This window comes from Galeopterus variegatus, unplaced genomic scaffold, assembly GCF_000696425.1.
Source record: "Galeopterus variegatus unplaced genomic scaffold, G_variegatus-3.0.2 Scaffold2662, whole genome shotgun sequence".
In the NCBI taxonomy this organism is placed as follows: Eukaryota; Metazoa; Chordata; class Mammalia; order Dermoptera; family Cynocephalidae; genus Galeopterus; species Galeopterus variegatus.
Window position 1 is genome coordinate 20,911 of NW_007728773.1, and position 25,891 is coordinate 46,801.

General features: G+C 36.0%; 1 protein-coding gene across 1 annotated transcript in view; it reads left to right on the forward strand.

Moving 5' to 3' along the window:
- The window catches only part of LOC103598533 (tomoregulin-2-like), a gene marked incomplete at its 5' end in the record, with an annotated part of 45,284 nt that overhangs the window by 18,674 nt on the left and 719 nt on the right, over positions 1 to 25,891 (forward strand). The window contains 2 exons of the mRNA XM_008582525.1: positions 20,469 to 20,592; positions 22,443 to 22,601. Of these exons, the coding sequence (XP_008580747.1) occupies positions 20,469 to 20,592; positions 22,443 to 22,601 (283 nt within the window). The remainder of the gene's footprint in view (positions 1 to 20,468; positions 20,593 to 22,442; positions 22,602 to 25,891) is intronic.

Sequence of the window (25,891 nt, forward strand, 5' to 3'; positions counted from 1 at the left end):
TTAAAAAGTATTTGAAGGAAGAACCTGTATGGAAAACATAATTCCAAACATTGCTTTGGAAGTGATAGCAGAGACTGTTTACTGAAAGGGGAGGAAAGAGACCTTCATATGCAAATGTATGGCATTTGAAAATGTCATATAGCTACATCTACATAAAAATAAGCTGCTCTCTGAATTCCAGGGAAGGGAGACTTTGTGTAGTATTAGCCAATTTCTATATCAAAGTTAATAAACTAATAGAGTAGCAGTGAGTCAAGACTTGGAAGAGCACATCTTCACTACCTCTTAATACAGTGTGGCGCTCCAGACCACAGACCATCTGGCCAAAATCCAAACCCAGTGAACTCAAACCCCACAGTGCTTGAATGTTCGTAGAAATGAGCCAGCTAGAGGAAAAGGGATTCACAGATCAAAATATTGACAACTTTCTATCAAGTATTTGCTTTCCTTCTAAGTATTGACAGAAATCAAAGGCCTCATTAGGTTTCCTACATTTCACCTCTATGCCAGGATTGTTTTTTGTGTGACATTCTACAGGTTGGACAAAAGAGAAAACGCTTTAAATTTTTCTTTCCTGTTTCATATTTGTTCCATTGCCTTGGTACAAGATGGCCACTTTGGAAAAATTCCTCTGGTAAACCATGGTATGTAAACTACAAGATAGGGATAAATAACTTCTCTGTATTAAATGAATTATTCTTCCAGGACACCAGGGTGTTATTCTATAAATTACATTTTTCCTACATTGTCATGGTGCTCCCAGCTCTGGAGGAGTTAACTGGCCTCACCTGAATAGGCAACCCATTCCTGGAGACCAGGTAACCAGGTATTATTTTTACAATAGGCCATTTGCTTCTTTCCAAGTTGAGACTGTGGAACTCACCACAGGAAAAAATAAAATAAAAGTAAATTATTTTATGTTTTTTTACTGGCCATTTTATGGAGTTCATGTGGGAGTTGTTCTACCAGGAGAAGCTGACCACAGTCTATCAGGTGGTTCCTACACCAGGAGTTCATTTTAGGTACTAAGAAAGCATAACAAAGTCTGCCCTGGCCCTTCCTCAGCCATATTTATAAGGGAGCTAGGGCTGAGAGAATAAGCTTCTAGAATGATAACTGAAGGGAAACACTTGAATTTTAGAAAAAAAAAATTTAATAAACTTAAGGTATCAATGGGGAAGAAAATGAAAATCCAATAGTTGAAGGAAACAAAGAAATTAGAATGGTCTCTGATGGATAAATATAATTGCTACTTTTTACTGAATATATCCGAATGCTTGGCATTTTATTAGTCCTTCTTTTTGAAATGACCTTTCAATGAAAGAATTATTATCACTATTGTAAAGATAAATAAATTTAGGCTCAGAAAGTTTAAGCAATTTGTCCAAGGTCACCCACCTATTTAAGAAGCTGAGAGTTATGTGTAAACTGAGATCTCTTTGACCATAAGCTGGCTGATCTCTTTCCATCCTGCCTGCCTGCCTCTTGATATACAGAAGTGCAAAATAGGAAAAAGGTAGCAAGATGCATGTGGCTACATCTGAAACTGTACAGTCTCTTGTGACAGATATTAAAGGAACCAAAGCAAATCTCTAATGAGGATTAAAAATATCATATCAAAGAAAATGTTCAGAAAACTAAATAAGGAAAGAGAAGTAGAGAAAATTTTGTTGACTTTTTGCTGAAATTTGCTGACATGTGGGGATATTTATGTTTTTCTGAACATCTGGAGGATATTAGTATGTTTTTATTCACAATCTTCTGTTATTAATGATAAAGGCAAGCTGAGTAATTATGATATACTGCCACAATAAATGAATATTATGCATGGTTTTTTCCAGTGTACTACCGAATCTCATCATTCCATCAAACATAAAAACATAAAGTTATTTTTAAAAAGAAGATGTGGATGTTAACTTATCATAACAAACTTGTTTCCATCAGAAGAGGTTATATTAAGTCAGCAACTCTCGTGTCTAAGAAATGAAAATACATTTCAAGTCATAAGATTTGTTGTTATTAATAAATGATTCAAATTACACTTTTAATATTGCCTTTAGTTTGAGAAATGACCTAAACCTGATATAAATTTGTTTTGCCAAGACAGAATCCCATTTCTTTCATAAGACTTCAAGGAAGGAGAGATTATTTTATTAGTGGTAGAGACACTATGGCTTTTGTCTCCTTTGTAGATTATCTAGACAAAGTGTATCTTTACTGATGCTATAATCTTTCTTCCCTGGCTTCTATCAAGGGCTCCTTCAACCCCAGAACTCTTACAAGAATCCATTAATGAATATAACTGAAGCCCTTCCATAAAATGGCAGCAGTGACACATATGCCAAGTCTGGCTAAGACAAGCTGGCAGTGGAGCTGCCAGTCCTACTGGAGAGGAGGTTGCCCGTGAGTGGGAACGCTGCTGTGTCTGCATGTGCTGACCTGGTAGCAGAATGGCATGACAGCTTTTATGGCATGTACCACACTCCTTAATCCATGCCCTCTGCCCTTATCTCCTTTACTCTATGTCCATACAGGGCTAGTTTCCCTGTCAGCCATGCTCCCACCTGGGCTTCTGTATACATTGGTCTAACATAGCATATTAGTCTGTTTTCTGTCACTTATAATAGAATCCCTGAAACTTGGAAGTTTATAAAGAAGTGAAATTTATTCCTTACAGTTTCAGAGGCTGGGAAGTCCAAGGTCCAGGGAACACATCTGGTGAGGGCTTTCTTCTTGGTGGGGAATCCCTATAGAGTCCCGTGACAATGCACAGTGTCACATGGTAAGAATGTCATAAGCAAGAACTCTTTTACGTGTTGTCCTTATAAAGGAGTTGCCTATGACAACCCATTAAAACATCAACCCATTACTCCAAGACTGAATTAATCCATTCATGAGGGCACAGCCCTCGTGATCCAATCACCTTTCAAAGGTCCCACCTTTCAAATACTATGATAAGATTTCCCACCCTCTCAACACTATTGTGATGGGGATCAAGTTTCCAATACATGAACTTTTGGGGGACCATTTGACTCATAGCACACGGAATATTCTTATGCTTTTTTCATTTGTCTAATTCATACTTCATGTATCAGCTTAGATCTTCCTCTGGGAATGACAGTGATTATAACAGTCATTTTCATTTATTGAGCACTCACTATGTACCATAAACAAATGCTTTATATTTAAAATCTCATTTACTCATTGCACATATTAGTTTAAAATTACTACAATTTATTGAGTACTTATTGTGTGCCAGACAATGCATAAATTTTACAGACATGCATTAAAGTTAATAACTTGCCTATGGTCACAGAGGTAGGAAAAAAGAACAGCAAAACAAAACAGCATTTGAATCTAGACAGTCAAACTCACAAGCCTGTGATCTTATGACCTCATAAGTGTTTACTGTTATTCCATGCATTTGAAACTGGGGCCACTCGCTCCCCACGTTCCCTCTGGAGTCTGAGGCTAAGTCCTTCTGTGTTTAACGTTGGCCTCCTATCTTGACCCAATCATCACATTGCATTATATTTGCCTGTGTGGTTTTCTGTTTCTTTCTTTTTAGATGAAGAAACAAAAGCCTTGAGGAGTGAAGTAATTTGCCAAAAGACCATTAACAATAATAAATGACTGAGCTCTCTGTTCCAAAGTCTGCATTTTTCCTTCTGCTAAGCAGTCCCTTGTCAATGGGAGCCAGGGCAGTCCTCCACAGAGGTGCATTCCCATAAAAACGAAGGCAAAGTGACTTGAAAAGACACAGGGAATATTTACTTCTATGTGCACTGCTTCACTCTCATTTGGTTCCTTTCTATTTGTTTTAAAACATGACTCTGAGGACATGTGATTATAATAACTAATAATAACTAAAACATTTATTAAGTGCTTATTCATTGACAGCTCTTGTTCTGAGGAATATGTATGGATCCTCTCGTTTATTCCTCACAATAAACATGTGAGGAAAATACTATTATTCTCCCCATTTTAAAGATGAAGAAACATCTGCAGAGGGGTATAGGGTATATGGCTTGTTTTAAGCTCCACAACTAGTAGGTAGAGGAGCTAGCTTTGGAACTCAGACAATTTGACACAATAACTCTTCATTTGTAGCAGTAATGAGATTATTTCCAGTGTTGCAAAAATTCACTGTCAATTACCAAACTATCTAACTCATAAACATATCAATTACGTACTATGAGGCTAACAGCAAACATGCCTTATGTTCAATATCTCTTAGAAAATACTGAGAACTACTTAGAGAATAAGAGAGAAATGATTTGCTTAAAGCTCTTCGTGCTCACATTTTTACTCTTGGTTTCTTTGGAATGCCCTAGCTTGAAAAGATGATAAAGGGCTTGTGTGGGTCCAACTCCACAGAAAAAGACAGATGGGATCCTGAGACTCTGTAAAGCTGTTTCTCTGCGAGGCATACTTTATCTTCTCTATGTTAAACTTCTCTTCTTTAATTGGTGTGGAAGATTCATTGTCCAAAATCTCAGTTGAAGATCCCTACAATGAATGCTGTTGTGCCTGGCGGCACTCTGAAAGGACAATCTTATCACATCTAGCCACAGTCAGGACACAGTAACAGTTGCTTCTGGTGACACGAGACCAATAAAAAACATAAAAACACGAAAAATTTTAAAGTTCTGACCCCTAAAAGCAATTAGCCCATTTTTGGTACTGCCAACCATCATAGAAAAGACTGCTGAGCTCCCATACATTCAGCCACATTTGGGAACGGGAAAAACTATTTCCAAAAATCAGCATGAGAACATGGAAGCAACTGGTGGATGTTGGAGTTTTAGGAAAGTTGACAGAAGGAAGATTTTACATTTTTAGTACAAGAGGTTGTTAATAAGTAATGAAAAGCTCTGAATATACAAAATCTGAAGAGTAAAATCTTCAAAGACTTGACCATTTTTTAGGCAAAAAAAAAATCACTTGAAGACTTTTATTTTTCAATTAATATATATTTCTGATGATAAAAACATATTTATTATAGGAAATTATACCCCATGATTTATTTATCTATTACTTTGTTACTGAAAATTTAGTTAATTTCCCATTTTATACTATTTTGGATGATGTTGAAGTTAATTTCTTTGTAACATGAATCCGTCTGCTGTTTAGGCTATTGATATGTAATACTACATTCTGAAAGTTTTACCATATTCTCTTCCACTGATGGTATCTTAAATTCTCATCTCTGCATCAACCACTGGGCAATTAACATAAGATGTGGACTTCCAAAGACCACAGTTCCTCTCCAGATAGACTAAATGGTTTACTTATAGTGAACCATGCTGCACAATTAAACTTCCCTGCTATTTGAGAGTAGCTTTTAGACATGGCCTGAGATGGAGCTTAAAAAAAAAAAAAAAAAAAAAAAAAAACACCATAGACATAGCCCAAACTAAATAAACAGATCCAAACAATACAGGTAGTAAAAAGACCACAAGTAAATAAATGAAATATTGATAGCGGTTTTTCTTTAGGTTGTTTGAGTACTTTCTTTTGTTCTTTTACTATATATATTTTCTACTATTCTCAAATCAATGCAAATTGCTTTTATAATAAAAAATATCCAATATGCTTTTATAAAGAAAAAAATATATAGAACTAAGCAATTTAGCCCTCTCAAAAAACCTGCATTCTTCACACTGAATGATACACGGTTTCCTATTAGTAAGTGAAACACCTGTGGTTATGACCATACCTACAGTCTCAAGTGGAGAAGCCAGGCAATCATAGGGATCTCTCCAGGTTTAAAAAAAAAAAAAATACATTTCTCTCTCAATTATCTATACCTTTCAGACAAAATTGTTTTCTGGCCTGGAATTATCCAGATGACTGACTCTTATTTTTCCCCTAACTCTACATGTACAACTCAAAGACAATTCTTTACCATTGAAAATTGTGAAGAAAACACTAGATTGAAAATGAGAACACAGAAAAATTGGATATGGGTGTATGAGAATTCTCTGTACTACCTTTGAATTTTCCTGTAAATCTAAATCTATTTTAACACAGATTTTAAATGTGAGACACACATGGCTCTGGAACTAATTCTCTGCCTCCAACCCTCTCTATGGCATTAGGGAATAATCGGATATTTCTGGCCTCAACCTCTTAATTTACCAAAGAAAAAAATATATAAATGCACTTAAATATATAAGTATGGTATATATAGGTATATATACATGCATTTGTGTATATATATATGCATATATATGTTTGTGTATATATATTCATATACTTTATTCTTAGGTGTATTGCAATCTCAAACAAAATAAGAGCTACAAAACTTTGACAAATTTAAATCATTAAGGAATTGCAAAATAATAATTGCAAAATAATAATTTAATAATTTTTTTGCAATAGAGGACCTATGTTATATAATGGGAATTGAGAGCAAATCTACAAACTTCTTATCATTAAAGAACTCATATTTTCTTGTGATAACTTTTACAAAAAAAGAGAAAAATGATTTGCTTAAAAGCATTCTTCACTCATGTTTCTTCATAGTCTAATTTATCCCTTTCATTTTATGATATTTCTTATCTTGCCTTTAAATTTACATCTCCAGATGCCTTGTAGATAATTATGTGCTCTTCTTCCTACCTTGGATAGCATGTAGCTGTAGGTTTCCATTTCATAATCATAGATTTTCTTAATAGTATCTCGTAGACATTTCACCCCCTAGTAGTTTTTTCACTGAACTGGGAATTCCTTCCAGTTAACATCAATTCTTTCGTAGACATACTCAAGCGTAAATATATAATTTTCACTGTAATCTCAAAAATCATAGTAAGGAATTTCTGTCATGTCGTTGGAGTTTAGATGTTTATCTTCATTTTCCCCATTGTACAAAATGACACTACCAAGATGTTTAAGCCCAAAATCCTAGTCATCTTTAAGTTGTTCCTCCAATTTTGCAATACATAAAGAAGTCGTATTTGTCCACCTCTAAGGTACACGTGGAATAAAAGTTGGTTTTTTCTCCCTCCATTGCTACTACCCAAGTCCAGGACTTGGACACTGTCTTTCACCCACACTACCATACTAGTTCCCTGTTTGTTCCCCTGGCATCCTCTACGTCTCCTCAATTATCCACTTTCCTCCATACAAGTCAGATTTGCTCAAAAGTATACAAATGATTTTCTGCTGCCCTTTAAAGCAATAGTTTGTGGCCTGGCATACAAAATCCTGCATAGTAAGAATCTCACTGACCTCCCCAACTTCATTTTGTCCCTCTCGCCACTCTACCTGGCATTCTGTGCTCAGGCCACAAGGCTGGTTCCGGGAACACCTTTCTTCTATATTAGTCTTTCTTTCTGCATGCTCTTCACTCAGTAGCTCTTTCTTCCTTCCTCAATATGCCTTTCTTCTCTAAAACAGGTCTACCACCCTGCGATTCCATTGCTGAACACCCCATTTTTTTAATTTAGAAAAATTTTAACATTTCTAATTTAGACATTAGGATTTTTGTTTTTGTATATTGCCTGTCTCACTCTCTAATATGTAAAACCTTCAGGAAAGAAACTGTCTATTTGACTCACCACTGTACACCTGATACCTGTAGATTTTGGCATATAGGAGATTAGTCAATATTTTTTAAATGAATGAATCAATTGATGAATTAATTAGGTACAGGAAGGATCAAACTCTAGTACATTTAGCAACCTTATTAGAGAGAACATGTTTCTTTTTTTTTCAACAATTTTGATATTTACTATTATTCAGTCAACAGATTCAAGTTTTCAGATTCAGATTCTCCAAAACAGGACATTCCTAGACTTTCAGACCATGTTACATTTTCTCTGTAAAAATCTCTCTAACAACTGGAGGCTTCTTTTGTCTTTCCTTCAGAATATTTGATTTGTGTCAAACCATCTGAAACCTGACATTTTCTTCTTATATTCTCTTTAAAACTATTTTAAATCCTAACAAACAAGTTCTTTGTGATTGTTTTGGACTTAATTACATCCCCCCCAAATTCATATGTTGAAGTTCTAATCCACAATGTGACTTTACTTAAAGATAGGGGTTTTAATCAGGTGATTATGTTTAAATGAGGTCATAAGGATGGGGTCCTAATCCAGTAGGTCTGTGTCCTTCCAAAAAGAGAAAGAAACACCAGGTGAGGACACAACAAGAAGGTGGCAGTCTGCAAGCCAGGACGAGAGGCCTCACGGGATACCAGTCCTGTCAACACCTAAATCTTGAACTTACAGCCTCCAGAACTATGAGAACATACATTTCTGTTGTTTAAGCCACCCAATCAGTGGTATTCTGTTATGGCAGCCTATGCAGACTAATATACTGTATATACTTGGACACACATGGTAATTGTTTTTTGTTTGTTTGGGGTTTTTTTGTCATACCAAATTTATTTATTTTTTTAAGTTCATTTATTACATTTTTTACATTCTACGATGTTGCAGAGCAGTTGGGGGAGAGGGGTAAAAGGGAAAGGGGCAGGAAATAGGGTGGGAGAAGGATGAAGGAGGAGGGATGGGGTTGAGGCCTGTGGCACCCTCCTCATTCCTGCAGGGGAGACTGGGGGCTTCCAGTGGTAGCTTGGCCATTGCTGGGATGGGTACAGATGTCAGGGGATGTGGCTGAAGCCCTCGCTCCACACAGCCCCGGCTCAGGAGCCCAGGGTGCTTCTTGCAGTGGCTCAGTGGTCCTCACTGGGATGGTTGCAGGTGTTGGGGAAGCATGGCTGAGCCCCTAGCCCCCCCACTGCCCTGGCTAGAGAGCCTGGGGTACTTCCTACAGCAGCTTGGTGGTCGTCAGCTGGTTGTGGGTGTCAGGGGGGCGAGTTTCTTATCTTTTTTGGATCCAAAGGGCTATATTGTCACACACCAAGAGCCAGAAATTGTGGGTTAATGTTGACAACATTAATTAAAGAAAAGTGAGGGGTTGGTTAGAATTATCTATGTCATGCTCCACTCGCCTCTCTGAATATACCCATCTTGTGCATTTTCTATTTAAAAATAAATGATTATCTGTAAGCTCCAATTCTAAATGTCAGCTGTTCTGTTTCTATGGACAAAATAGGTGTTTCACTCTCTCCGAATTCAAATTTGTACATGTTTTATATACCCTATTGATTTTTTGAGTGGTTAACCATGTACTTGGAGACTGTAAATTATACACTGGGATTTTGTTATACATGTTAAAGGTAAAGTAACACTATGAGACCATCAAGTACCATTTAGTTAATAACTAATTTTAAGCCCTAATTGGTGTCCGAGTGGAAAGAAACTGTTTAGACCTTCATCACATCCTTAACTATTTCTAGGGTACTTTTTTGGAAAGTTATAACTAAGTAGAAATTAAGGAGGTACCAGGATCAAATCAATTGTTCAAAACTGGGGAAAAACAAAGAGTGAATCCATAGCTATTTAAAATATTTGGGGAATGAGTTGTCCTCAACACAAAAAGATTTGAACTGAACTGAAGAATAACATTTCAAATACAAGAACATTTAAGTTTCAAATTTTCTTAATGGAGTACTCTAAACTTCCATCCTTCTTAAATTAAAGATGCTAAATAAACTCTAGCATTTTCTTAATGAGTCAGAATTCCCTATGAACATTAGTTATTCAGGCATTCTGAAAATGCAGATAGAAATAGTGTGGAAGATCATACCCAGGTGTGACCTGAAATTTTTTTTTTGAAAAGTTCATTGACGTCAGTTTGCTTCTTGATCATTTGCTTTTTTCTGATGAAGGTAGAATGCAGCATCGTTTGCTCTCGTAACAATGTAAGATGACTGCTTTTCTTACAAGATTAATTAATAAATCAAAAAGGAATGCATCCTCTTCCAAAAAGTTTTCCCCTCCTCTCAAGAATTCTGCTTTATTGTGGTCATTAGTATCCTTCGACATATGAGCACCTTAAAAACATAATTGCTGTTTTGCAAATGCAGTAAACCATAGGTACTTCAACATAAGTTTAAGCTAAGATGATCATGTAATTTATTGTCCAAATTAGGAAACTTTTGAGAGTGAAACAGGACACTATCAATGATTGTGCTGGGAGAATAGACATCAGTTAAGACTTTCCAGTCACATACTAGCTGAAATCAATCTTTCAGCTCACTTTTATTAATTCCATTAAAAAGCATACTTCATTAATGTAAGAGTTTGGTTGGTGAATGGCAACTTCTAGTTTGCTAGGGCTGCCATAACAAATTACAACAAACCAGGTGACTTAAGACAACAGAAATTTGTTAATTCACAGTTGTAGAGGCTAAAAGTCTGCAATTCAAGTCTTACCAGGGTCACCCTTCCTCCAAAGGCCCGAAAGGAGAATCTTTCTTTGCCTCTTCCAACTTCTGTTGACTCCCACATGCCTTGGTTTGTAGCAGCATAGCTTCAATTTCTGCTTCCATCTTCACATGACCTTTTACTTGTATGTCTTCACATACCCTTCTTTTTTTTTTTTTCGTTAAATTTTTATTTTGTCAATATACAATGTATATGATTATTATGGCCCATCACCGACACCTCCCTCCCTCCTCCCTCTCTCCCCTCCCCCCCAAGAATGTCCTTTCCGTTTGCTTGTTGTAACAACTTCATAAAAGTATAGTTGTTATATCTTCTTCCCCCCCCTCCGTTTTTTTTTGTGTGTGTGTATTCACATACCCTTCTTTTAAGGACAGTGGTCATTAGATTTAGAGTCCACCCTAATCCAGTATGATCTCATCTTAACTAATTACTTACTTCCAAATAAGGTCACATTCTGAGGTTCCAGGTGAATATGAATTTGGTGCAGAAGGGACAAATCAACCTAGTACAGCAACCAATTTTTATTTGGTTATTACTTTATTTATTATCATTTTACTATATTAGCATATTAATATTGTGTTAATATTTAATATATTAATATTATGTGTTATTACTTTATTTTATTAGTATTTTTATTTGGTTATTATTCTACCAATCTCTAGACATGAGCACTGACATGCAATGGCACCTTAATGCAAACAACTAAGAGGCATTAATTGTTACAAAGCCACCACACCAAGGTACAGGCGACTGCCAAATGTATCTGCTATGCCTATAATATTTATTCATTTATTCCTGCTACATATTGAACACCCACTTTGTGCCGGTCACTGCTCTAAACTCCAGGGATATCACAGTAAACAAAACAGTCTATATCCTAAGAGAGGATTTAGTCTAACGCAAAACCTTCTTGTGTGCCCTGAATGGGTAACAGCTGTGTTAATGAATTCATCCACGTTAGCCCTCAGGGTGACTTGTGTGGCCGGAGCTTCCAGGCTGGTTGTCTCCTCCTTTTACCAAAACCTAAATATTTTTTTTCTATGTTTATGGTGGTGTGAAAAATTTGGAGATGCCATGGTCTAATGCAGTGTTCCCCAGAATGGAGCTGATGGAATAGTCCCACTAAATGTTCCCCAAAAGAAGAGGGAAGTTCCATAGACTAATGAGTTTAGGAACACTGCATAGGAACTGTTAGGAACATGTGTCTCTTCTTGTCATACTGCATTGTAAGCTAGCCTTTTAAGGGCTCTCAAAAAAAACAACAGTAAAGAAACTTGTATAACTTTGTTTAATCCACTCTTTCCCCAACACATTTGACTACAAAAACACCTTTTTCCATGAAGCCTGCTACAAATGTAGCAATGTATCAACAGAGCGAGCTCCATTTGAGTAACTCTGGTCTAGAGAGCATGGCCTGTGTCCTTACACCTGCAATTCAGAAGCACAGGTGGCCATTTGTCCTGCCCCATGAAAGAGAAGAAATGTCCGTCTCCTACTGCCCCTTCTTTCTGCAATCAGCACATTATATTTGTTGTAATATCATCTCTCCCAGTTGTCACACTGCCACAAATGGAAATTTTGATTCCATTTATTTCCTTCTATTTGCCTTTTTTCCTGCCCCTGTTGCTTCTCTTATGAGTTTATCTTTTCCATAGACTAGCTGGACTTGTATAGATATCACTAATGGACCAATGCTCCTTTATTCTCATTTGGCAATTGAAGCAGTCATAAACATTAGTATAATATGCACCTTTTTTCAGCTATGTTATTTGTGCCTCTATCCAAGAGGATGCTTCATTTGCTTTCACACAAGGAGTTCTTGTTACTATTCTGTTATCTAACAGTCATTAAGGAGCCTAGAGGTTTGAAAAAGTTGGTCTCAAGATACCTGAGATTTGACAAAATTTAGAAGCCTCTCACAGATGTTGGCACTTGTAACAGGCACACAGTCTATTCTTTGAGTGTTATGTTCTCAAAAGTGGCAAAGACATTCTACAGTGAAATGAATTGTTCAGGCTGACTACCATGGGTGAGGAAGGCTTGGCAGGCTGAAAGCCCCTGCGGACTTCCCGTGACATCCAAGGGCAGATGTGGGAAGAGCAGCAGAGGGCAAACCATTGCTCACACACTCATGGACTGTGGCTGAGACTGGCACTTTATGCAAGAAGGGCTGAGATAGTCCTGGGACTAAGAAGGTGGGCCAACTATAGGGCAGTTACCGGGGAAAGGATGGGGATCCAGGGTGCAGGAAAACCTAGCATCAGGTGGCCAGAGGCAAAGAGAGATGAGGAGAAATGGCTAGTGAGGTCAGAAGTATCGTGATCCACATTATCTGAGCATCAGGATCACCTAGAGTATTCTTTAAAAAGATAGACCCAGACCCCTCAGCTGCTGATTCTGATTCAGTTGGTCAGCAACAAAGCCTGCAGATCTACTGTTTCACAAGCAGCAGAGGTGAGTCTGCACTTGAACAAGCAGCATTGCTCTTAAAAAAGGAATTTTAGTATACTAAAATTCTCATTACATTTTATTTCATTAAATGTTTCTATTTGTAAGAGGTCATAGTAGAATTATGTTTATACAAAACTCACATACATATACACACATACCTATGAGAGGAGTCTCAGAGCAACATGTTTTTTAAGATTCTGTGACATCCACATCCTAAGGTGCTATACCTAAAAATGCTGCTCAGGTATCTAGCATTACATAATAGTCCAGCTGGCTGTCTACAATTTCTAAACTAGGTAGCTTATCAATGTTTAGTATTAAATGCAAAACTTAAATATCCATTTAAATAATGTAAAACATTTCTAGCTATTAGAAGTGCTTTTGCCACCAATTTTATGAAACTTATTTATTTCCCTTTATTTTTTCCAGAAGTTCCATTTTAAGCCAGTTTAAAAGAATTTTACATTACTCCTAGTGTCTTTTCTGAAGCACTTTTGAGACTCTGCTCATGAAAAAGCCTGTTAAAGAGTAAAAGCTATACCTTTGCTCCCAATATAAGAAACTATAAAAGCTCTCTAGTTCTGTTAGCGTGCCCTTGTAGAAAACAAAGCTGATCACTTGCCTTACTGCATTACAATATCATCAAGAATAGCTGTGCTTATAGTTTTGGTGTTTATCATTTATTGCCATAAAATACTTTTGAGTGAGAATAAATGCATGTTGTATTCAGAAGCTGACAACTAAGAAAAAACGAATGAAAAGAGAGAAGGAATATTCTTGGCATAAAATGGCTGCCTGTGTTATTTGCTTTCTCTAAGGTTTCCAGTAAACTGTCTACTAAGAACAGCTTGGAAGTGAAAAGAGTGGCTGAGGGGAAAACTCGGTGGGAAGAGCTGTGGCAATTTGAGGCAACACCAGCTCTGGGCTCCCCGGAGGCTAATGAACCATAGATCCTGCCTCTTCCCAGGGTCTGATACTTACAGAAGTGTTGTCAAAGACATCTCTTAAAACGTCTCCAAGCAAAATCCTCTAAACCTATAGGAGTTACCCACGTGCTGAAAATTAATAGGTTCTTGACTGAACGGTGAAGTTTGAAAAGACCTTTAGAGGCAGAACACAACTTCTCCCGGTAGCCTCACTCATTTGGGAGCTCTGCCACTCAAAGCCAGACAGGGTATTTCTGAGTCAAAAAATAGAGCAAATGGCTAAGGAGCTGCTTATTTTGCTTTTAATAAAGAAGAAAGAAAGAAAGTAAGAAAGAATTGCTCACTAAATCTTTATGAGCCCTGTTATGCCAAATCCTTGAATTATAATAATTGTATTTGGATGTCATAAGTTAAATGTTAAATGTTAAAATGTTACAAGTTTATCTCCCAAGATTTCACAGATTTCTCATTGTTTATCTATGTAAATATATTACCAGTAGAAACTGAAATAATGAAAGCCCATGCAGATAATCATCCAGTATTATTGCATTTCAATTGCTCCAGCCCTCAAATGACTATGTATATTTCAGCTGCTAGTATTTTTTCCAATTTAAATTCAAGCAATTCCTGGATAATGTCATCAATGCCTTCCTTGAGAATGTAGTCACATGAAAATTAGTTTTCTTCCACTTTATTTTAATTTTATGTTCAATAAGAATATTTATCTATGCAGGTGGTGATAGGGATAATCGCATTTCACATTTTATATTAGTGCCTGACTAATGGTGGGATAAGAGGAATTTCTATCCATTTCCATCCATCCTGCTCCCAACCCATATAACTGCCTAACTAGCAAAGTTTCAAATCCAAGTAGTTTCAATTCATCTTCTGAAAAAATAGCAATGTCCAACTTACAGAAGAAATGTTGAATTTGTAGCATTTGAAGGATTTGGATTCTGTTTTGAAGAGTTGTTTTTCTAAATCTTTAACAGAAATTAAATAAATTGGAATGTTATGACTGGGTTTCTACTCTTAATGAAGCTTGAGAATTGATTATGACCTTAATACCTCTGTGTCCCTTGCACCAGGCTGCTGCTTTTACCTAGCGTTCTCACTTGAGTCTCTGTCCTAGAGGCTGAAAAAAGGAGAGACTCTTCTCATCTGCTCATCTATGCCTTGAAGAAACTATGATAGTATGTGAGGCTATTATGGAATTTGTTAAGTTGCAAGGAGTCGTACTGCGTTACATTCAGAACCTGTCCAATAAGAATGCTTTTCTGGTCTTAAAAAAAACTATTCAATTCAAGCTAGATATGAAGTTTTACTGCAACCTCATATGTTCATACCTGATAAGAGAGGAAATCATAAAAATTGTATATCTTCATTGAAACCGACTCTAATCAACAATGGGACAATCATGACTCAACTTCTAAATTCATAACTTATTTCTTTACCAGGCGCAATGTAAATATAATGGGGAATAAGATAGTTGATTGAGTAAAATTATTTTCAAATTGCTTTGGAGATATGGCAGTAAGTAGGAAAAGGGTAAAACCAAGTTAATCACAACAGGTGTACAAAAATATGAATATTTCAATGCTAGAGTTTCCCTGTACTGTCATTAAATATAAAAAATAGTATTATCTAAATATATTCAACGTTGGAAATTTGGGTTTTCTAGAAAAGGATGGCACATTTCGTGTGTCCACAGGAAAAGATAGTTGAGAAGATAATAAACTGAACGTACTACTCACATGCATGTGCTTGTTGAGATATGTGTTGTTAAAGCATGATGTCAAAAATTGAATTTAGATCCACTAAACATATTGTTCCCCAAAAGGAATGCAATGCATAATAAAGATCACTTTATGCTAGAATGTCGGAATTATAGACATAGTCAAAGTTTAAGATATTTTGCACCCTTTGAAAAAGTAAAATGTTTCCATGTAATTAAGGCAAAAGTGATTTCTTTTGTTTAATACATCTAAATAATGTTCCTATTTCTCCTTTCTTTCTCCTAGCACATCAAAAATAATATTTTATAATAAATATTAGTAAAAATTAATATATTGTGAGTAAATATTAGCAGTAGAAATAAATATTACTTTTAGGGTTCAAAGACCCTAGAGGTCTAAGATAATCTAATCAACCATACAGTAACAGTCTACAACATCCCTGAGAAATGGTAACAAAGCTCCTTTTTAATACTACCAGGAACTCATTATGTCACCATACAACATGCTCCCCTATTGGCCAACTCTATTTCAAACAGTTGTTAAAAAATGTGCAGTAGATGGGCCGGCCCCGTGGCATTCTCGGGAGAGTGCGGCACTGGGGGACGCTCCCGCTGCGGGTTCAGATCCTATATAGGAATGGCCGGTGCACTCACTGGCTGAGCGCAGTGCGGGTGACACCACACCAAGGGTTGCAATCCCCTTACCGGTCACGAAAAAGACAAAAAAAAAAAATGTGCAGTAGAAATCTGCCTCCCCATAACATCCTCTAAATCTTTGATGTTACCTCCAGTTTAGGACCTTTCCAACTCACTCTGGAATCCTTATACAGAATCAGACCCACACTGGGGAATCAGTGCCTAAGGGATTTGTATGTATTTGAAAGAAATGCCTGATTAAAGCCAAGTATTTCCAGAGAAATATCATATGACCAGCCCACAAAATGCTTCTTATACTGTAATATACAGTGGGTAGGGTCTGGTCTTCTGGCCTACAGGTGCAGAAATTTGATCTGACAAAACTGCAGAATGGAGTGGGCTAAAAAAAGAAGACTTATGCAACCATTCCCCCACCCAAAAAATACAGAAAACCAGTCAATTTACTCAAATGAAGTATATAATTGTCAAGTGGATCAGATATTTATGTTGTACTGTCAAAGCCATTCCCAGTTTGTAGACTACATAGAAGCCAAATTATTCTAAGACTATTCATAAAGCAGAGCACCAGAACAAGAGAAATGGATTAACTGAGTAAGTACATTTAATAGCATTAGACACTAACAGTCTGGTGTCCCTGTCTCTGCAACTGGAACTCTAGGTTTGGTAGTTTAGGTTGGCTTTTCAGGACACACCACCCTGGACAGCACTTGAACAGATGACACAACTTGACTTTCAGAAGCTTCTTTGGCCAAGCTCTAACCCTTGTCCATAGGGAAACATTCTTTTTTAGCATTTACTTGTATGTATTTGTGGGATACAGTGTGTCATTTCAATACATACATATACTGCACAGTGATTCAGCTTGTGGTTTTGCAGTTTTGTACCTATTAGGGGCAGACACATTCTTTCTTTAGAAATATAGTTTTAGTCAAATTTTATACCGTCATATTTTTTCTTTGATCTATATGTGTGTTTTTGATAGATTAATCCACTGAACAACATCTTATTTCCAGCTTTGGGGGGAAGGGAAGGCAGGGGTAATGGTAAATACACACACACACACTGAGGACTCTATTGATTTAAGTCTGGCTCTGCCCCTTTCTTCCCACTTACATTACTTGATTTCCAGTAAGGTAAAAACTTGCCATCTTCTCTGTCTCTTTTTCTTTCCTTGTCTCTTTCCCTGCAAGCACCGGGATAGAAACCATATCTGTTGTACTATAGAAAGCCCACTTCACTAGCTCTTGACTGGAGTGTTGACTAGCAATGGACATGAAGCCCTATTAGCTCTGCTGCACATAACTCGGATTGTCCAAATTTAAATGAGTCAGGATCTCTTTCAGAACAAACCATTTGTAAACATTTAAACAGGAAACTGCTTGAGGATTATAAACAGAGATACGGAGAGTTTCTACCATTGCCACTATCCCTCTTATCAGCACCGCACTCTACCGAGTGAGCCACAGGCCGGCCCCTCTGCCACTATCCCTCTTAGAAGAAAGAACACAACCCTTACATTAAACCTCTTTTTAAATGGAGGACAGAGAAATCGATGACTAAATCTCCAACCACTGGTGGAAGCATGCATCACTGTTACATAATTTTAAATCTTTATGTGCTTTATTATTGCTTGAATATCCACTGTACTTAAACATCAGGATCACAAATACTCACCATGGTCCATACACATATTTGTTTGGGATATTAGATTTCTGTGTTTCTCTTCTTCCTAATATACTGAAATCTCATTTCTAAATACATCTATTGCATTACTAGAAGTGGTTATATATTCAGGTTTTCAATCAACTGGTATACTTGGTTGGACTGACTATAAATTTGTTGACATATATTGATGATTCCTCATTTTCTTGCTCAGGGATCATTTCTTCTACTCATTTATTTTCAATCTCTCTACTTTCTTATTTGACAGTATCCAATGAGCAGCATAACAGAGCACTCCAAGCTCATAAGGAATGGTATAAACTAATTAGCAGATTTTATGATGGAAACTATTTCCCTTCCACGTGATTACCCTGGCTGGGTAACAAACTTTGTGAAAATATCCAGCTCTTTCCACACTAAGGCAGCAGTTTTATTTTGCCCTGAGACTTCAGCTCATAATTGTGGATATGCTACAAATCCAGAAACAAACTGTCAGTATGGGGTGAGGTACAATGTTAAAAACAAAATAGCTTACAAAATGGATTCTGAATTAAGAAAATTCTTGATCTTCTTTTGCAACTGACAGAAAGAAAAATAGCCCTAGCAAGATGTGTTTGAAAAATATGATTGTAATGACAGCGTATAACTGAAATGTAGGGAAGTCACAGAAAACTCCCTTGTATGCAGGTGTGCAGAAGCATTGAAGAGTTACTAACAAACACTAAATAGAAGTGCTGAATGGTTTGTTATGGGAACAAGATCCAGAAATGAGACTGAAAATCAGTGCTGGTTCATTACATCAGCAATGGGACCAATAAACCCCACTGCTAAAGTCTTCCTTAAACAGCAGGTGCATGGTCTGGCCACTCTAGCTTGTAGCTGCTTGGCCCTGGCACAGAATGAGCCCGGTTGTCTCCATGAATTCATAAATGCCCACAAGACATCTCAAGGTGCATCTAAATGCACCTGCTTCCATTGTGGACCCCTGTTCCCATGTTGGAAATTTCACCCAACACTCTCCACTTCAGTTTTGTTGTGTTTGCTTACTGCAGGTGTAATTTGCTTACAAAACGCCATGCCACAAAATTCCAAAGTTACTTGAAAAAATAGGAGAGAACCCAAAAGAGAAAGTTCTAGACACTCTTAGTCTTCTCCATGAAAGTAGTTCATTCAGTTTAATGGTAATTACTGATGTAAAAATATTATAATGCTAACAAAGGATCACTAATAATCATAGCTAAAGAGACACAGATGAAATAATGAATGATTTAAATATCTTCTGCAAACTCTCAAGCATACTTATGGTAAATCCCTTACTAATTCGGGTATGTAACTTGAGATATAGCCCATCATAACAATGTACATAAATATCCCTACACAAGGAAGTACTAAACATATTTAACAATTTATTTCAAACTTTAATGTTTTGCAGATGGCATCTAGATCTTAAAATGTATACATATTTTACAGCTCTGCTTAAACATAAATAATACATTTACCTGATTCACTAATACCAGAGGCACTTTTTTTCTTCTGATGAATATGCTCATCATCCACGACTGCCAGCAAAAATTATAAGGAATACTATAATGAAAAACTATACCCCTGTGTGGAAATAATAGAAAATAATATATTCCATTAAAATAATAATTTGCTTGCAATTCTCTATTACTGCTGACCAATTACTGTGGTGTTAAAGAGTACATTTAGATTGAAAAGTATATTTAGACTGAGGTGACAAAAGTTATATTTCTCATATGTTTGGGCAGAAATTTTCGAGAATATCAGATTTCAGATTATAGAAAAATAACTCAAAAATGGCAAATCTTTTTATTATAAAATGGACATATAAAGAATCAAAAGACCACTTAGAGATGGCATTACAAATATGAAACAGATGTATTTGGACTAATGAAGGTCAGGAAAAATATTTAAATATCTATATAAAAACACGAGAAAAATAAAACTTTTTGTTAATGGCAGGGGAAATGGTTCATTTTTAATCACACGAGCTTTTTATCATAAGTTTAAATTTCACATTCTATTGCTAACATAGGCTAAATATTATGCATTAAAATTCACTTATAGCATTCAGTATGTACTGTGTGAATGCCTACATAAGTGATTCTGAAATCATGTTTGCTCTTTCAATAGTTTTATTTTGGTAATAAAAAACATGGATGGATGCTAGTAAAAATCTTATTCACAGTAGATTTTAAAAGCTGGAATAGTACATTTGTTGAAATCTGCATTTGGTTTGGAAAATGTCTGCTTACCAATTGAATGTGGCCATATTTTAACTTTTAAGCTCTCTCATTGAGAAAATATCAAGGTATTACAGCAATTTACTCTTAGAGACATTATGCTGGGCTTTGAAATGCAAAAAACAGGATATTTCTTTTTGTATTATTTTATGATCAATGTACAGTCTCTGTGCAAAAAAAAAAATTAAAGCTGTCTGACGACTTACAGAAACATCACTGAATGTTAAAGATGTAGGAAATTGCATAAAAGCATGAAAAGCACTGGATAATTTTGCAGTTTCATCTCTAAACACAATTGTAAAGATGTCTGTCTTTCAATTCTCTCTTCCTCTTTCTTCTAAAGCATGGCCTTTTACTTCTTGCCCTTTTAAATATCTTTGCCTAATGTAGCTTTGCTTCTTAATGCACTGGTTGATCTTACTGGGCTAAGGAAGTATTTACAGGGGGTGCTTGCTTTTATCTGTGTTCACAGAGAATGCTAACAAATTAGAAGAAAGTGCCAGAGAACACCACGTACCTTGTCCAGAACATTACAATGGCTTCTGTATGCACGGGAAGTGCGAACATTCTATCAATATGCAGGAGCCATCTTGCAGGTAACGTTTTCACTCTTAACTTTCAAAATGTATAAAATGAAAATGTAGAAACTAAATTCTAGATGTTTACAAAGAATTGGTCGGTATTGCGCTTGAATGGGTGATCAGCAGCAAAACTTGTTTCTGCCTCTCCTGCATACACACACACACACACACACACACACACACGCGTGCATTAGAAAAACCACAAAATGTGTGTGCCTTACACATTCAAGTACTATGTAGCACATCACTATATATACATAAATTTTACTTTGTGATTTACAAGCTCCTTAAAGGCACAGGCTCCTCTATTACTCACCACTCTTTCCCCTGAACATAGAACAGTGCTTGGCACTTACCAGGTGTTCATAAATATTTCTCAAACCAATAGATGAAGCCTTATGTACATTAGATAACATAGTTGCTTTGGGGAGGTCATCTTTTCCAAAGTCCTCAGGTCTTCTAGTACATATCATCAATCGTGGTTTTGCTTTGCTGGGCACTCTATTTTCTAAGGATCTGCTATCCCTGGAGCCTTGCATCGTGAAATTATTTAGCCACATCACCACAGTTTCAAACCCAGTAGAGACATGAAGAAATTGCTTGTCTAAATTTAGTTTATAAATATAAGTATGTGCTATGTATTTATGTTCTAGCACACAATTATTTCAGAGATGATAAAGCTAAAATGAAAAAACAAATGTGTTCTTATTTAAATTAATATGCAAGCAGCATATGATGAAATAGGTTGTGTTTTGATAAACAACAAAGGGCCTCTTTCTCCCTCTCTTTCTCTCTCATCCAGAACTGTCTTCCTTTGATGTTTCTCTTCACTGAATACGCTAGCACCTGCCTTCTAGTGAAGCCAGGCAGAGTGAATATAACTGAGACGTTACTTCTGCTGCCCCCTCAATCCTCAGCAGTCACCATTATTAAACGCTTCCTGATGCAGAGAGGAAATATCTCAGGATGTAGTTAGGAGAAATTCAAAGTGAAGTACTAAAAGAGTTCCACAAAATCAATGACAAGTTGATCCCTTTAGTATTGGGTTTCTTTTTTTATGAGCTGTTTTCTCATTTCATTGTCAATGCTAATTTTAATGTCAGATTATCTACCCGAGCTTTCAGGTGAGGGTTGAGCGAGTGAGAGGCAACATTCATTCTCAGATAGAGAGTGCATGGGCTTGTTTTGCAGAACTGTATTGCCCACCTCTTAATTACTTTTTTCTAACAAAATTTAACTGTCTGACATCAGCAGATGACTTTAAGACCAGCCAATTAAAGAAATGATTCTAACTGTACCTCTGGCCCTAATATTTTTTCAAAATTTATTCTGGCAATAGCATAAGGAATTTTTTATCCAAAACATTCCAAATAAATAAATAGATATATTTTTGTACCCATGTCATCAGAAACAAACCTTTTCTCAAGTAAACATGTTAATTTGGGTTGATTAAAGATCAAATTAAATAATGTAAAGCTCACCTGAAAAAATATAGAAAGAACAATTTTCCCTGGACATATATGTCAAAAAGTTCATGAAAAGATTCATAGTATCTATTTTTTCACAAACTTTTTGAAGTACTCGTATTATCTCTGAATATTGCCATCAAAAACAAATTATCTAGCAATTCTCCTACTTCAAAATCCATTATTATAAATATAAAAAGAAACAACTTTCTTCCAGACTACAAACATAAAGAGATCTTGTTGAAAATAAGTAATTGAGAACTATATCTACAAAGTAGTATTTTTTTTTTGAAAGGGAAACAAAAAGCCTTAATTTTGTGATGAAGATAAATACCTATCAGCCAACTAAAAAGGTGAATCCAGCAGCTACAGGTAACTGGACCCTATCATTTCTTCCAGGTGTGATGCGGGTTATACTGGACAACACTGTGAAAAAAAGGACTACAGTGTTCTATACGTAGTGCCTGGTCCTGTACGATTTCAGTATGTCTTAATCGCAGCTGTGATTGGAACAATTCAGATTGCTGTCATCTGTGTGGTGGTCCTCTGCATCACAAGGTCAGTAACTGCACTCGGTGGCACCCAAATAAAGGGATATGTTGTTCCTCCTTTTTTTAACCAGATCCCTCTGATTACAAGTCCCTCCATGTACTCTGCAGCCATCAGTTCTCCATGTGTCCTATTTCCTCATGATAAACACCATTTGAATAGCCTAATGGAAAGGCATGGATTTTCATGTTGAAGTGGTACAAATTATTTTCCTTATTTTGCATTACAATGAAGATTATTTATTTTCTAAGCAAAGGTCTTTTTTCCCCTCTAACGTATAATGTCAAATTTTGTTTAAATATGCTTTTCTCTTTTAACTATTAAAGGTCAATCTTCATTCAGACTACTATCAGACTATTTAAATGACTAGCGTATCTTTAGCTATTCAGATCAGTAAGCCAAATGAGGTCATGAGGACAGGACAGATTTTATACAAGGGCTAAAAAAGTACTAAATTATAACTCTCATTTATAGCATTTTTATTTCCAAGAATAACTCTCAGATATTATTGATTTGAACATATTGTGGTATAGATGACAAATATGTTTTTGGCCTAAGATGACAAAATAGCTTTTAATCACAAAATGCAAAAAAAAAAAAAGTTGTAATGAGAAAGATTGTTATAATGAAAATCTCTGATAAATGGAAACATGCAGCAAATATCACAATAAGCTTTTATATCAAACTCCCAGTCCAATCAAAAGGTGATTGTTTCATGGAGAACCAGGTGGAGAGAGATACAGAGGTTTCATCCAGTTTCAACAGAAAAGAAAACCATAATCGATTAGTGATGTCTGACATTGGGGTTTAGAGTAAAGGGGTGAGGACAGGTACTTGCTTAATTTCATTAGCAGGCAAATCCATAGTAACCAAGAATTATATTCTAACCAAATGCATATCATTTATATATTATGTAACCAGAAAAGTTAATGAAAATACTTCTTTCTAACCTTATTCACTCTTCTTTAGAAAGTTCCAAGGAAGTTTTTCAAGGTTTTCAGCAAATGCACAAGGCATTTAGACTTTCATTCATTTGTACAACTCTACATTAAATCAGAATGTTTCCCAAAAAGTTATTTTCAAAAGACAAGAAGAAGATAAAAAAATGTATCATGTCTTTAGAAAATAAAGGCCATAATACATCTCAGTATCTGTATTGCACTATCTTCTTAAGGACAAGTGTGGCATATGCTCTTGAAAAGACAAAATATGGTTCATAAATCCTTGCCTGGCCTAAAGGCTTAAGGGAAGATCATCAACTGGAGCTTTGTGCTCCTCTAAGCCAAGTTGAGTTCATCAACTCGACTCTCACGTTTAGATGCCAAGTGAGTCAATGGATTATATTAAAATAGATTCTGGGGAACATAAAGATAACTCAAGAAGCCAAAAATACTGAGTATAAGAAGAAAAGATAGAAAAGAATCTAAAGCATAGAAAACTATGCTATATTACTCTAAAGGTCTTGAGCTTTCTAATATCTAGACAATACCAGTACATGAAAAATAAAACTCATATTTAATGGATATAATCTCATAACAATTAGATTGTGATTTCATGTGCTAACAAAAATACAAAACTTTAAATACTTTAGCAGATATTTTCAACTCTGTTAATAATCACAGTCCTGTTCTCATACATTATAAAAACAACTAGAATATGCAGGGTCCTTATCTCATCAGGAATTGTGTATGTAAAATTGAGTGTGTGTATAATATACACACACACACGCACGTGAATGAGTACCCCCACACACACACACACACACTCACACACACATGCACATATACACATTTAATAAGATTACAAAGAAACAATCATCCTCATTTTCCAGATAGGGACCCTGAGGTATAAGAAGTCAGCAAATCGCTGAGCTCACATGGATGAGCAATAAAAGTAGAAATGGCATCCAGGCTGTCGAGTGTCAGAGCCTGTGCACTTAACCACTCCTCGTGCTGCCCCATGGCTGTTATGATTTTCTGTATTGATGCTCAAGACTACCTAAACGAAGCTCCAAATTAGAGTAGGCTATTTGTTCAAGGCATATGACCTTTTTCATTTTCCATGTTAAAACAATACTTTTCCTCTACAGTCATGCATTACTTAATGATGGGGATACATTCTGAGAAATGTGTCATTAGGAGATTTCATCATTGTGGGAACATTATAGTTTGTACTTGCACAAACCTGGATGATGTAGCCTGCTACACACCTAGGCTATGTGGTATATCCTATTGCTCCTACCACTATTGTATATACAGTCCATAGTTGACCAAAACGATGTTGATGGTGCATGACAGGTATTTACTTTTGAGGAAAAGAAATAGCACATGAAGTAAATTAGTATTATTGTAATGCATATTATAACTCTATCCTAGGACCACCACACATTTGAAAGCCTTTTCACAAGTCATACTAATCAATATACCACACCAGTTCCCAGCTTGGATTTGTTTCATTCACTTGAAAACATTCTACTCAAAACACAGACTTTCCACCTAGGCCATTTCCCTCTCCCCTGACCCCCCTGCCTTGTAACCTTGTCACACTTGTCTGTCAAGGCCTATTTTGAAACATCCAGTTGCTAAAGGATTTACAAAACTGCACCAAGCAGAGGTCCCCCCATTCTCTTCAGTTTTCTTTAAATGTATTCCTCACCAGGTTGGTCCTTTTTTCTATATCCCTTTCTTTCTTTTCTCCTCTTCACATTTTTTTTCTAATTCCTTCCTTTTTTTTTTTTTTGTTTTTTTATTTTAGAAAAATACATGCCCTTCTCCTAAACATGTGTCGCAAAAATTATGGACATCTAGAGACATGTTCCAAAATGAAAAGAGTTGCCCTGTTGAGAAGCTGGATTTCTGTCCATTTTATCTTCAGCTCCCACCTGCTGGGAATGTGATTTCCAGATCCATGTATATTTTGACAAATTTATCCTCCCCCAAACACTGTATATACAGGATTTTATATGAAGTTTATATTCTCCTTTGCATAGTCAAAGCATTCTTTTATTACAAGAGAAAAACAAACTAGATCAGATATTTTCAGATAATTTCAGGGAATATTAGCTTCTTATAGAAGCTATGTAATTGGTACCAATTCATATCTCTAGCTTATAGTATTAATGTACAAAAATAATTTTAGGCTGAATCAAAATAATATCTCTTTCCATTACATATCAGATATTTACAGTTGGCTCATTCTTTGGTTTGATAGGATTTAAGCTCATAGCACTGAAATGTCAATATAACATTCATCCTGAGGACATTTAAAATATAAAATTGCTGAAGACCTTTAAAGTGAGA